This window comes from Pelodiscus sinensis, chromosome 5 (assembly GCF_049634645.1).
Source record: "Pelodiscus sinensis isolate JC-2024 chromosome 5, ASM4963464v1, whole genome shotgun sequence".
In the NCBI taxonomy this organism is placed as follows: domain Eukaryota; kingdom Metazoa; phylum Chordata; order Testudines; family Trionychidae; genus Pelodiscus; species Pelodiscus sinensis.
The window spans coordinates 114,537,930-114,553,209 of NC_134715.1; the positions used below are offsets into that span (position 1 = coordinate 114,537,930).

Sequence of the window (15,280 nt, forward strand, 5' to 3'; positions counted from 1 at the left end):
GGAAAAACAATAACATGTCTTTGACAAATGTACAGGAGCTCTTTCAGAATTATTAATACTGTACTGAAATCTGTCATTAGAGTGATGTTGTGGACTATGGAATGGAAAGCATAATTCATGACAGGGCTCTGACTGGGCAGCAAAGTGTGCCCCTCTAAGGCAAGAGAGGGAAGACTCTCTCTAATATTCACCCCTACACTTAACAGCCTCCACTTAAGTCTTCTTAAGGGACAATGCCAGAGCAAATAGTGTAATGGCTCCTGCCTCTCCTTGAGGAGCACTCAAGTCAGTACAATAGTGCATGAACAGAATGTGTCAAACAGATTTACAAACATTAAGGAAGATCTGGGATGCCTAGTACTCAGAATGTGAGATGGTTCATTTCTGTACTTGAAACTTAACAGTAAAACTTAACTTGTAGTAAGTGTAAGAATAGATGAGAATAAATATATGTGTTGGCTGTCTTAAAATAGTTTTTTTCTCTATTGCTTTGTTCCAATGCATAACTATACATATTTTGCTTTAAGAAGGCTGTTAAACAATATCATGAGACATATATTCCGGCAGGATGGAAAAGCAGGTTCTTGAGATCTGGTTAGAACTGTAGGGTAATAAGTGGTTGGTATGCTTAAGGTGGTGTGCCGGGGCCCCCGTTTAATGGTATATCTAGATTCCAATTACAGGGCATGACTGCAGCTCAAGCCAACATATGACTGACTTTTAACTTCACTAACTCAAGGCTAGGACTATTAGTAAATTAACCCAGAGTTCTGGGTGGGCTTGCATCAAACTACCGTGGCTTTACTGCTCACACACTCAAACAAGGTATCTACTTGTGGTGCGATCACACCCTCGATTTCCAGACTAGACAGACTCTGGTCGAAGAATTGCAAAATTCCACCCCAGGTCAGGTAATGTTTAAGGGCTGACCACCTGTACTCCGAGATCAGAAAGGGCCCAGAAGTACAGCTAGCTAGCTTAACTTTGACAGTACCCAGCCCTGAAGAGCTACCCCCAAAATTACCTCCATGTTACTGGTTTGTTTCACAAATTCCTTATGCCTTTCAGAGCCAGTATTCTCAATTGCACCACCAAACACCTGAAAACACAAAATGAGAGAGACGACTGTGAAATCCCTCTAAAAATGCTGGAAAATGTGAATAAGCACTACAGTCCCTAAGCACGATGTTCACCCTCAATAGGGGTCAACAGAGGTACCCAGCACATACGTCCCACTTAAATGATATTATGAGGGCTTAACATGGTGATATCACCGGGGCTTTGTGCTAGCTCCTCTGTACTGCACTGAATGCCATCCAAAGACAGAAAACAAGTTGCGTTACACAGAAAAGGGGCCAAGGACAGCATGAGTCATGAAGATGTGGCGCCTCATGACAAGCTCAGCTTTGGCTGTGGTAATGGAACCCTCACTGGGTTCACCTTCCACTTCTGCCTGTAGTTCTGGGTGCAAAAGCCCACTTCAGGGATGTAAAACCTTTGACAACATACGAGCTCACTTCATGTAGTTTGGTTTTAGATGATTCAATGACTGAGTCTGTGGCTGGCTAGCAAAACCATCCCAGATCAGCAGTAACTGAAAGCTTTTACCATTGCATGCTGTTCTAATTACAAAACGGTTGGTGGTCTTAATTCAGTTTCTGCTGAAAAGTTATCTATATCTCAGAATCACAGCCAAGATGGGTACTAAGCTGTAGAGCTGGCCATACAGCAGAAAAAATCATTAATCAAATAAATCATTAAATGGAAACAGAAAGAGTCACTAAATAATGCACTCAGCCAGCATCTCTATTGACTATCCTTAGTGAAAGATTCAACTGAAGGACAAAGGATTAAGGGACAACTCACTTTTCTTATTTAAAAACAGAAATATAGTTGGGTTGAGACTCTGCTTTTAGAAAATCTTCCTCAAAGAGGAAAAAAAATCTATGAAAATGCAGTGCCACAGAGTAATAAGACTTTTCTCTGAATTGTACTTACCTGAGCATTTAGCAAATATTTGGTACCCAGAGACCAATCGTACATTCCTAGGCAGTTTATAAGAACCATAATTTTTAATGGCTTCTCCATGATATCTTCCAGCTTAAGAAACTCATATTCAAAGAGCCTTTTACAGCGTAGAAATGTCAGCTCACGATACTTCTCGAGAGTCACATCTTCTCCGGGATAACGAGCAAAGAGAGGATCATTTTCAAAAGCACAGAAGATTCTGTTCTTGAGGGGAGAAGTTGGCAATAGAAATTTAATACCAGAAAGTTAGAATAAGTTAAATGTTAAAGCATCATGTTTATTTTCCTCCCTGGCTGAATAAGGCTTTCTAGCACAGCAGCTGTTTTTTCTGCCAAAATTAAGAAATAAATATCCAAATAAAAATGCAAAAGGCTGAATTTAAGAAATGGTGATATGCATAACAAAGCTTTACTAAAATGTGATATAGCACTGACAATGTGAGTGCCAGATATATCTTTCAAAAGTCAGGCAACCACACGTAGCATTGCATGAGTCAGAAGCTCCTGGAAACTGCCATTTCTTAAAATTAAACCTTCACTATAATATGTGAGCAAACATATCCCAAGAACAGTGTTAGGCCCCTGTTTCCTCCTGTGGTTACATTTTAGCTGTATTAGTATTTGATCATTGGTAGGAGTGTAATATTGTTTTAGTACTCCTCCTCCTTTGAGCATCAGTGTAGCGCTCTGAGGGTCACATTCAGGCTCTTCACCAACTAGCAGTGGCTGTGTAATGACATTTCAGCCATTATGTGGTCACCTTCTCAGAAGGGAGCCGTTGCATAGTCTACCTAGTCCAACTGTCAACTATAGCTATCAGAGCGGAGTCCTCAGAGACAGGCTAGGCACTTTCTGATGGTCTAATTTGGAACAGTTACATCCCTGGCTGGCTGGCTGAATGTTAATCTTCCAAGGACAGTTTTGAAAGGGAGCTTGTATTGGGGAGATGTCTGTCTCCTTAGGCAACAGCTTCGATCAGATAATATAGGGAGAAATACACAGAGCTTTGGGTTGCAAATGTGCCTTCCCCTGCTCTTCAGAAAGAAGGTGACGAGAGGAAAAAGAAGGAACCAGGGGGCACTCTCCCCCGCACTCATGAAAACTACTGTATTAATTCAGAGCAGGTTAGGTCAGTATAACTATGTCACTGTGGTGTAGACCTAGCCTGAGTACAGAACTCATAATTTGGAGTTTGTCTCCTAACAGCCTGCCCTGAGTTTGGTATTGTTGCCCCCGAGCCACTGCAGCATTACAACTTTGATCTGGACAGTGTCCTATGCAAATATATTTGTTAATTGGAAATGGAGACTATAATTTAGTGTCTGCTGTAATTTGGTAATGCCTCCCAGTATTTGTCACTAGATGATTTACCTGGCGTTGCTCACATCCTTAACTCAATGTTTTGTCTTTTCTTCATTTAAGTCTTTGCTCTGGGGTAGGACTGGGGATGAAGGGTTCAGTATGCAGGCTGGCCCAGGGAGAAAGGACCATACTAGACCTGTCTCACTGCAGCAGCTTGGAGCCAGGTGAGAAATGCCTCTCCATGGCCACTGTAGCTCCAGCAGGCACAGCTGGAGGAAGCAGTACATGTCCCCCGGCTGGGCCAGAGTGAGGAATGCAGCAAACTGTGCACTTTCCCAGCCAGCAATGTTCCCATACAAATGGGTGGGGGGGGAAGTGCACCTGGAGGGTGGGAGTCTTGGAGTTGAGGCAGTCCTATATGGGGGGGGGGGGGGGGGAAAGGGCTGCCAGCCACTTTCACCTGCCTGATGATTATGTCTCTTTTCTGTATGGTTTTATGAGAAGCAATCCTATTCCAGACACAAACCATTTTACTGGCACAACCATACCCTGACCTTGCTTTAAGTTATGATAAGAGGAAGCTGTACAGTATATCAAATGTGGTGGTCCTAGCATATACCATTTAGGAGAAGTTGTTGAACAAACAAACTCTCTCAAATACATAGCAGATTAGCAGTTATATTTGACACAGGAGTATTAAATTTAGATAAATTAATTAATCAAATAACCGATGGGATTTCCATCGACTATTTGATTAGCCCATAAGGGCGCCTCCATCTTTGAACTGTAGCATGAGCCCTGCCAGGCTCAGAAGTGGAAGCCCAGCTGGGAGCGCGGGTCCAGCAGTGGACTGGTCCCATGTGCTCTGTGGCGTCTCAGCCTTTGAAATGTACAAGAGCCTGCTGGGCAGCAAGGGCGGGGGAAGAGGAGAAGGTGAAGCGACAAGGGCTGCAAGGGGGGGAGCAACTAGTCACATCACTCGTTGACTATCCAATAAGCTTATGCTTATCGGATAGTTGACTACTCAACTAGTCGCTTGCATCGCTCATTTGACTGGAACTTTTCAGCTTAGAAAAGAAGAGACCACAGGGGATATGACAGAGATCTATACAATCATGACTGGTGTGGAAAAAGTGAATAAGGAAAAGTTATTTACTTGTTCCCGTAACACAAGAACTAGGGGTCACCAAATGAAATTAATAGGTAGCAGGTTTCAAACAAAGAAAAGGAAGTATTTTTTCACACACTGCACAGCTAACCTGTGGCACTTCTTACCCGAGTTCCAGAAGACAAGAACTTAAACAGGGTTCAAAAAAAAGCTAGATAAATTCATGGAAGTTAGGTCCATCAATGGCTATTAGACAGGATGGGTAGGCATAGTGTCCCTAGCCTCTGTTTGTCAGAGGCAGGGAAAGGGTGACGGGGTGGGATCACTTGGTGATCACCTGTTCTGTTCATTCCCTTAGGGGCACCTGGCATTAGCCACTGTCGGAAGACAGGATACTGGGCTAGAGGGACCTTTGGCTTGACCAGGTATGACCATCTGTGTCTGGGTGTACCAACCCCACACTGGGCTGGAAGTAGTCAGCCGGGGCTATCTGGCTGAGAGAGCCCCATCCACACAGCCCTGCTGGGAATGCTCCAACTGGAGGACCAGTATACAGGCCAGTGGAGGAGCTCAGTCAGGGATGACCACCACAGAGGAAGGAACTGCAACCAGAGGAGGCGGAGTAGCCGAAGAATGCAGCAGAGGCCAGCCAGCCAGGGAAACTCCCAGTTCAGAGGCGGTAAGTGGGGAAGACATTGACTGCTTTGAGGCAGGTAGGAAGTAGCCCAGGGTGATGAGTTGGATCCCCGAGACCTCAGCGTGTTGCGGGCGCATTCCCTGCTGAGCTAATGGTGGGACACATCCACCATTGATAGGGCCCTGGGATGGGACCTGGTGGAGAGGGTGGGCCAAGTCTTGCTGTTGTTACCCTCATCTAAATCAAAACTACTAGCAAAGTGGCTAGGTCTTTTTGAGGTGACAAGAAGAGCAGGGCCTGCGGATTACGAGGTCTGGCTGCCGGGATGGCGGAAAGAGATGTGGTTATACCACAGGAACCTCCTAAAAGCCTTGAAAGAATGAGGCAATGATGATTTCCCCATAGCCCCCCAGAACCAGAGCTTGGGCCACAAGCTGAAGGACCCCTGGAGCAAAGACCCATAACCACTGGGAAGGATCGTGTGCCAAGGCAACAAGGGCAGCTACGTGAACTAGTTGACAAGTTCACGCACATCCTGTCAGCCAAACCAGAGCCCTGAGACCTGGTGGAAAGGGAGAGCCCGCGTCCCCCTACCCCACCCTCTTTATACCCAAGGGAACGGTACCGCTGTGACTGACTTTGGCCGCCAGCCCTTATGAGCCTATGAACCAGGGGCTGTTATAGATTTGGGCCGCCAGGCCCTACTGCCCTGCGAATAGGGGCCATTGCCACATGCCTAGGGATTGCTATTGACTTGGGCCACTAGACCCTATTATTGCCCTGCAAACAGGGACTTACTACTGACTCAGGCCGTTGGATTCTACTGCCCCGCAGACATGGGGTGGCTACTGAATGTGTCTGGTAGACTAGACTCTTGTACAGTATAGCGGTACTTGGCGTTGTAACACTCATGGGGTGGAGCACATAGTAAGGGTCCAGATAGGCTCAATGCCCTGCCTTAGAGGGGGTTGGGCGTACCTGCCCTGTGACATCATCCTTATGCTCAGTTCAGTGAAAGAAGTATTGTTTAGAAGTCAATTCTACTTTAAAAAGTGACTACATAAAAGTGCTCTCTTCTTATCCAACACTGACCCATCTTTAATTACTTCATCTTATACCCTTTCCTTCAAAAATACCCTCCCGTTCCACAAACAACACATCAATGTTTGAAAAAACTTACCTTGAATTGGATGAGATCTTCTTCCTCTATAAACACTGCCATCTCCTTCCAACTGAAGGAAGCCCTCTTACGGTACTCACAAAGCGGCCCCTCAGGAAAATCTGGTAGCAAGTTGTCCCAAGAACTTTGCTTGCAACTGGTTTCTTTCAGATCACTAGTCGATGTCATCTTGAAATTAAATACTTCTGCATCCAACAAGAACATATCTCCAATGAGCTAAAAACAGTGACAATGTCTAGTTTTTTTCACAAGTACTTTTACTGGTGGATAAAAAAGAGAATTTAAGGGTGTAGTAGTGTGTGTCACACCCTTAGAAGCCCTCTGCTGGAGGTCCCATGGCCCTATCACACTCTGACCCAGAAGGAGAGCTTCAAAGGAGTGTCCTCAGGCCTGGAGGCCTCCTTAGAAGCAGCGAATCAGACTTCAGTGGGCTCAGTTAAAAGGAGCTGCAGGGGCCAGATGCACAAGAACGAATGCTCTGCATTGGCCAAAGGAAACTATATGGGCTGCATTAACCAAACGAGGGAGTAAGAGGAGCTGAGCTCTATCCCTAAAGTAACAGGCAGAGGTGAAAAAGCCTGGTGCAGAAGCAGCCAAGTCAAGAAAGCAAACCATGGTTGCTATTTATAGGGTCTCTAGGCTGGGACTTGGAGTGGGGGTGGCCCCAACTCCTCCCTCTAATTACTGGGGGAATGGCCTTAGCCCTGAGAGGAGGAAAAGGCTCTTTTAAAAGCCCCACAAAAAGGGGTGGAACTCTGGACAGGGAAGGACTTAAAATTAGCCCAGACAGGGATGAGAACTGAGCCCAGAGATGGAGCTGAAGACACTAACATGGATGAAGCAATAGTTCTCAGTGGACCTTTGATACCCCAGAAGGAATTCATCAGGGGAGTTGACAGCATGTGTGGACCCCTACTCAAGATGTGGGTTAGGGTTATTAAAAATTTGTTAATTGAATAGTCAAGTAACCTCATGAATTTTTAATCAGTTACTCAACTGTTCTATAGTATCCATGGGCGAAGCCAGCAGCCAGTGCACTCCAGCCCCACTCTCGAGGAGCCCCCTGCCACTCCGCACAGGGTGGCAGCAGCCCCTGTCTGGGGGAGGTCTGAACTCCCGGACCTGTCATGGGTCGCCTGCCCCCTAATACACTTTAAACACAGAGCTGCCAGCAGGAGTAGGTCCTGGAACTGGTGTGAGCCAGGACTGAGCTGGGCTGCTGGCCAGCCTGCCAAAAATGTACTGGGAGGGGGAGGGCGGATGAGTGTAATCTATAGCACTAATTTATAAGCTTTTGCTTATCAGTTAATCGACTACACTATTACATCCCTCCTGTGAATAGTCCCTGCTCTGTGCTTCAAGAAGGGGAGGGGTCTTGGGTGGAAGGGCAAGGCTGAGAGCAGCCAGCCCTCCATGTCCTGGGCACCCTCTCCACCCCCAGCGTGACCTGAAGCACACGGCATGGCACTCCAGTGGGAATTTAAAGGGTCCAGGGCTCTAGCTGCCATTGCAGTAGCATCGGCAGGCCTGAGATTCATTCATTTCTATTGACTGTGTGACTTGGCTGGAAGGCTGAGACATTGAACACCTGCCTAGTTGAGGCTGGTGGCCTGCAAGAGGCACCTGAGGAAAAAGAAGATGGCAGCATATCACACAGCTTATAAGAGTCACTCATGAGAGGTGAGTACACCTATCAAAAACAGTTCTTCATTAAATACATATATTTAAATATGTAAAATATGTTAAATATGTAACTTTGTTCTCACCCACAATTATTTCCAGTTTGAGAACAACTTATACCTCCAGATCAGCGGCACAGCCATGGGTACACACATGGCCCCACAGTATGCTAACATCTTTATGGCTGACCTAGAACAACGTTTCCTCAACTCCCGTACCCTTTCACCCCTTCTCTACCTACGGTACATTGATGACATCTTTATGATCTGGACGCATTGCCAAGAAACACTGGAGATATTCCACAGAGATTTCAACAACCTACACCCCACCATCAACCTCAGCCTGGACCATTCTACATGAGAGATCCACTTCCTGGACACCACAGCACAAATCAACAATGGAAAATTAGACACCACTCTCTACAGAAAACCCACCGACTCATACAGTTACCTACATGCTTCCAGCTCCCATCCAGAACACACCACACGATCCATCGTCTATAGCCAAGCCCTTCAATAAAACCGCATCTGCTCTAATCCCACTGACAGAGACCAGAAGCTTCAGGATCTCTACCAAGCATTTATAAACCTCAACTACCCACCCGGAGAAATAAAAACGCAAATTGAAAGAGCCAGACAAATACCTAGAAACCATCTACTTCAAGACAGACCCAAGAAAACCAACAATAGAACACCACTTGTCCTCACCTACAACCCCCAACTTAAACCTGTCCAACACATTATCAATAAACTACAGCCTATACTGGAACAGGATACCATACTCCAAGAGGCTCTGGGAGACAGACCCATAGTCTCCTATAGACAACCACCTAATCTCAAGATGATTCTTACCAACAACCACAGGACATACCACACTAATACCAACCCTGGTACCTTCCCTTGCAACAAACCCCGTTGCCAGCTTTGTCCACATATTCATTCTGCTGATACCATTATTGGACCTAACCAAGTTAATTATAAGATCAAGAACACATATTCCTGCGCATCCAGAAATATAATTTATGCTATCATGTGCCGAAAGTGTCCGTCTGCTATGTACATTGGACAAACATCTCAGACACTTCGCCAAAGGATTAATGCCCACAAAACAGATATCAGACAAGATCACAAAGAAAAAACAGTTTCTTGCCATTTTAACCAGAAAGGACACTCTCTCAATGACTTAACCACCTGCATTCTGCTACAAAGACCTTTTACATCTGCACTTGAAAGGGAATCCTCTGAACTGTCATACATGTTAAAATTCGACACTCTCCGGGAAGGAATGAACAAACACTCAAACTATCATACCCATTACCAAGATAGCTTCCCCAGTTATCACCTCTAATACCATTAGCTCACAGACATCCCACTCTCCCCACCTCTAATATCATCAATTCACAGACACTTACCTTCCTTCCTTCCCCCCCCCCCCCCCCCCATCGCCCTCCTGTTCTGAAATGTGATTTGTCCTTTTCATATGTGTTCACTTTTTTTTAATTGTTTCCTTTGGTATATATGGTTGTGACTATTTTCTTCCACTATTTGATCTGAGGAAGTGGGTCTGGCCCATGAAAGCTCATCATCTAATAAACCATCTTGTTAGTCTTTAATGTGCTACATTGTCCTGCATTTTGTTTCAGCTACCCCAGACTAACACGGCTACATTTCTATCATTAAATACATAAATAGTCATTCAAAAAGGACAGAAACTGCAGACAACTCAAAAGACTGGCTTTCTCTTCTTCTAACTTAACTGATTTAGCACAAGTTAAATAACTGTCTTTGATCAGACATAAATGGTGTATACCCTCTCATTAAAAGAGAAATGGAGTATTTTACAATAAGATAAATGTAAAAAATATATAATTTATGCATACTAATAAAACTAGATAAAAGGAAGATTCAGATAAAAGTGCCAGGAGAAGAAAGTGTTGTGATTTAAACATTACTAAAAAGATTAGTCTCGCTCCCAAATGAAACATTGTAACAAAATATCAAAGCAACCACATATGCAAAATAATAAAATAATAATAATAATAATAAACAAACCCTTAAAATGCAAGAGATTAAAGCATTATTTTTCTTCCCTATCTTGCCAGTTAATCTTCAAGTGAACTATTCCTAGCGGCATTTGCGAGTCAAAACACGTAATACCCAAACATTTTGTTCTTGCTGTATAACCAAAGTGATCAATCAGTGCCATGAAGCCAAGGATCACACTGAAGCTAAGCAATACAGAAGTGATGTTGGCAGAAAGACAGAACTTTGGGGAACTGGCAGGAGCTCTGATCTCCTCTTCCATTGAGGTCACCTGCATGTATACCTATGCAAAGTGCATATAAAAATGACTGAAAATGCAACCAAATCAGCCTGATAGCTCATTATACTTTCTGTACACAGGTGTAAATGGGAACAGCAGAATCACTGAGACAGTAGAGAATTGGGACCCTTGCATCTGTAGGATATTTAGGGTATTTCTTCACTGCAGAGGTAACTCATGCTCTTTGAGTGTTGTGCCTATGTAACCTTCCATCTACACACACAAGCCCCTCTTACAAATGCAGAGTAGCTGAGTAAGACTTTCACTTGGGTTAGTAACCCACAAACATTGCAGAGAGACCATAAGCTAAAGCACATCAGGGCTGATTGTCCTTCAATGCCTATCTCCCACTACACACTGGGAAAAAGTTATAGAACAACTTCATCACAAATAATCATGGGATATGCCTATAGAAATCCTATCAATACATGCTGGGAGCGCAATATCAGTGAGGATACAGTAACTTGGACGGGGTTTTTGTGGTGTGGATGTTCACATTGAAGGCAAGTTAACCTGATGCCAGTCACCCAAGCGAATACTACAGTGATGACATACCCACTGTAAAAAACAAACAATCAAACAAAAACCCATCTGCAACCACCATATCAAAACACAATGGCTGTGTCTAGACTGCATCCCTTTTCCGTAAAAGGGATGCAAATTAGACACATGGCAATTGCAAATGAAGCAGGGATTTAAATCCCCCCCGCTTCATTTGCATAAAATGGCTGCCGCTTTTTTTCGGCTCGGAGCTTTGCCGGAAAAAAGCGCCAGTCTAGACGCAGATCTTTCAGAAAATAAAGCCTTTTCCGAAAGATCCTTTATTCCTTATTTTAAGGAATTTAAGGAATTTAAAATAAGGAATAAGGGATCTTTCGGAAAAGGCTTTATTTTCCGAAAGATCCGTGTCTAGACTGGCGCTTTTTTCCGGCAAAGCTCCGAGCCGGAAAAAAGTGGCAGCCATTTTTATGCAAATGAAGCGGGGGATTTAAATCCCCCCGCTTCATTTGCAATTGCCATGTGTCTAATTTGCATCCCTTTTACGGAAAAGGGAGGCAGTCTAGACACAGCCAATAGGTTTACAGGGCTCTGCTCTTGTCCCTTGATTGTATGGCTCCGCAGCTGCCCCACCTCTTCCTCTCTTGTGCCCCCCTGTTTCCACTCCTTCCCCTCCCTCCCTGAGCTTGTGTGCCATAAATTAGCTGTTTGTAGTGGTCTGGAAACTCTAGCGCTGTGTCTAGACTGGCCAGTTTTTCGGGAAAATCAGCCGCTTTTCTGGAAAAACTTGCCAGCTGTCTACACTAGCCACTTGAATTTCCACAAAAGCACTGACTTCCTACTGTAAGAAATCAGTGCCTTTTGCGGAAATACTATGCTGCTCCTGTTCGGGCAAAAGTCCCTTTTGCACAAAACTTTTGCGCAAAAGGGCCAGTGTAGGCAGCTGTGATTTGTTTTCCGCAAAAAAGCCCCGATTGCGAAAATGGTGATCGGGGCTTTTTTGCGCAAAAGTGCTTTTGCGGAAAAGCATCCATGCCAATCTAGACACTCTGTTCCGAAAATGCTTTTAACGGAAAACTTTTCCGTTAAAAGCATTTCTGGAAAATCATGCCAATCTAGACGTAGCCTAGGAGGGCAGGGGAAGAGTTGCTGAGTGCAGGGTCCCCAGCTTTTCCTGACAAGAAAAGTCAGGATTACAGGGGCTAATATATTCATGCTAGTTTAATAAATGCACCTAGATGGGGAGGCAACAGGATAAATACCTATGGTTTTCAGGTCTTTACTGACTTCTATTCCTAAGTTAGGAATTTCACAAATACTTCATTTCAAAAGTGTTCATATTGATTATCATTTGGTAAGCAAACATGGACTTCACATTCCCTCTCACTTTAAACTGTACTCATAGTCCAGATATAAATTATTGGAGATACTTAATGACAAAATAAAGGGTCTAGAAGTCAAACTCAGTTTTTGTTTAAAAGTATATTGTGCTGTAGAGCAAAGTAAGGAAGCATCCTGGCCTAGATCCACTCAAAGATGCAGGCACTGCTGCGTTCTGCAAAAAAGGCAATCATGCTTAGCTTCCACCTAACCATACATGTTCAAACAGGTGTCTGAGGGTCTTATACAATAAAAATTTAGGCCCAAAGTTTCTACCCCAGGAAAGCAGCTGGCTATCTGTTTCATGTGTAAGCCTCAGCATGATCTTCAAACCAAGTGAAGATAGCTGTTACCCTTCCACCTTGCCTGCAGCAGGGCCCTATCCTTTGAGATTGCCTAATTGCACACACAATAGTGGTGGGAGGGTGGTACGGATGGGGGGTGGAAATGGGAACAGAGGCCATCTCCCTTATAAACTTTAATCCAGTTTACTCCCTTGGGAAGGGAGAGATCCCAGTTCAGTTCCTCCTCTCCCAAATGAGAAGATATTTGAACAGGGGTTCCCCACCTCTCAAACAGATGTCCCTGCAGGGTCTGCTCCACTGCTTGGTGATGCAATACCCAAGTCTCTTTGCTGACTTGGGCCCAAGTACTCTTTCATCCATCATATATCCACACAGGGAGGAGGCAGATCCTCAGCCGATGTAGACTGTTCATAGATCCATTGACAGGAATAGCGCTAGTGATCACAGTTATAGATCTGCTGCAGGGAGTGGATATAGTCAGGATTACACAAATTTGAATCCTTTTGGTTTGTGAAATAACTATACCCTGATCCAATGGTGGGCAATCTGCAGACCACATGTGGCCCATAGGGTTCTGTGTGTGGCCCATACAATATTTTGTTTACCACTGCCCACATACTGGGTTGCCAGACTCTGCTCGTTTCCATCCAAATAGTTTTTTCCCTACCATTATTACTAAAGTGACACACATGTAAAGCAAGGACTTGTGAAGTGAGGTGTATGCTGATTGCCCACAACATTGACTGTGAGAGCCATATACTCCCTCTGCATCCAATCAAAGCACTGCTACAGTTCAATCAGCAAATCCCACAACTTCCAGGTACACAAGAGCAATTAGGATAATTACCCCAGGTTGCCCATCACTGCCCTCATCTAAACAAACTCAGATGCATAGCCAACTCATTTATTAATTTGATCTTGGAGCAACTCTTTTTGGGTTAACACAAAGCAATCTTGAATTACTGTTACAATGAATGTTGGACTTAGTCAAACTGCTGTCAGGTAAATTGTTTAAAAAGAAGACCACACACCAGCTTTGGCCTTTGTTCCCCATCTTATGATATCACCTTTTCTCCTCATGCACCAGCCTATTGGCTGCAGAGGTTCATGTTCTTGCAATTAGCTCTCCTATTTTGTGTTTCAAAACTGAACTGGGAGGGAGCTCTCCCAGTGTAACCACAGCTATGAGTCAAAGGATGGGGGATCTGAACCATGCGGACTGTGGGGAAGAGATCCGTGAGAAAAACTGGCTTGCAGTGAGCCATAAAAATGCCAGAAATGGGCAGAACCCTATTGATCTATGTGAAAATCTGAAAAGCCTGATTTCCATGAAATCAGGCCCACTTGGCCGTGCAGCAAGAGGAAGTTCTTTGTTACCCCCTATTGCTGCCTACTCAGGCAGCAGCTTGCCAGAGTGGCACATTATTTCATGTGTGGTGAACTTTTATGTTATCATGCAACTGGAAGTCTGAGGTGCAGGGAATGGTTGAAGAGGAGTGAAGCTGCGATCCTGCTGGGATGGAAAAAAGCCAGGGGTGTATAGCCTGGCCTAATAAGCAATGAAGGAGCATCTGACCCTTTAGTTACACTGTTTTCACTCTTATCCTTTCTGACTTGTCTCTTTCCTCCATTTTAAACTTCTTTACAACTCACAACTTGATCCTCTCAGAATGAGGCCTCAGCATAGCTCTGCAGTTGTGGAGGATGGGAACGTTTTGGAAGAGGAGTTGGCAGCAGAATTTCTGGGTGCCATCCTTCAGACACAGGCGAGTTAGCAGCTGTGTGCTGGTGCAGTATGTGCTGAATAGCTGGCTTTAAGACAGAAAGTAACAGACAACAGAAAAGAGCTTGACTTGAAGCAGAAGAATCAACAACTTTTCTGACAGGCAGGCATTAAAAAAATGGCAAGTCCAGTAGACAGCTGGTGAACTGGGCAGAAAGTCAGAGCCTCAAAGCAAACAGGTTAGGTTGATCTGAAGCAAAGAGGAAAAAAACCCATAATGCTGAAATAAATTACACAAGTGTGTAACTTCATCCTCTAGTGCTCAATGGGACTATACATGTGAGTAAATGTATACTCATATGTAAGCATTTGGAGAATTTGAGCCTAAGACTGAAAAGAGAAGTCAGCTTAAAAATTCAGTAAGGAGCCCCAGTAGAGGGCTCATAGTAAGCAAAGTGGAATGACTTTCATGCTGAAAGTACTGTACTGAAGAATTATCTCAATGTGATTATGAAGGCTGTTTTCGGTCTGGCAGGCGTGATTTTATGACTTTTTTAAAAAATCACATTATTTTACAGCTTGGCATTTATGTGTAAATGTGACTGTAAACAACGGAACCTTTTTCACTGATTGTTGCCGACTTAAAAACTGGTCCATAGGAGAATTCTTGTTAGGGTAATGAAAGTTCACAATTGCATAATAACAGCTGTTGCAGCAAAGAACAATTTGCAGTGTTCTACTGAGAAATAATATTGCACAAAATATAGAGCCCAGACACTCATCAGTGATCAGAGTTCACGGAATGGCATAAATAAACTAAAAGAAATCTGTCCTCACCTCCATGGCAACCATCAGATTGCAATATAATTTTAAAAGGGGTACAGAAAGGACCCTCAGACCAATCTGCTGTCCGATCAGGCAAAATGCAACAGAGTGTGAAGAGGAAAACTACATATTTAACAACCTGTCCAGATTTTTATTGAAGAGCCCTTTCTAGATATGGATTAAAACCCACGAGGGACCCTGTTAACAGGGAAACACTAACACACTTCACAATCTCAGAGTCACTTCCTGGACTCTCTCCCTGCCCAGCTGTGGGTGAGGAAGGCACCACGAAT

At 44.2% G+C, this 15,280-nt stretch overlaps 1 protein-coding gene across 5 annotated transcripts in view; it reads right to left on the reverse strand.

Annotated features, from left to right (window-relative positions):
• Nucleotides 1–15,280, reverse strand: part of ACOX3 (acyl-CoA oxidase 3, pristanoyl) — a 64,275-nt gene that overhangs the window by 48,643 nt on the left and 352 nt on the right. For 3 of the 5 annotated variants that reach the window (XM_075930813.1, XM_006128241.4, XM_075930816.1), the window contains 3 exons: nucleotides 6,255–6,470; nucleotides 1,999–2,232; nucleotides 1,025–1,099 (listed from right to left, as the gene is read on the reverse strand). In XM_075930813.1, the coding sequence (XP_075786928.1) occupies nucleotides 1,025–1,099; nucleotides 1,999–2,232; nucleotides 6,255–6,458 (513 nt within the window). In that variant the 5' untranslated portion in view covers nucleotides 6,459–6,470. Of the gene's footprint in view, nucleotides 1–1,024; nucleotides 1,100–1,998; nucleotides 2,233–6,254; nucleotides 6,471–15,280 lie in introns of those variants that run through there. The other 2 variants (XM_075930812.1, XM_075930815.1) reach the window with 2 other exon arrangements.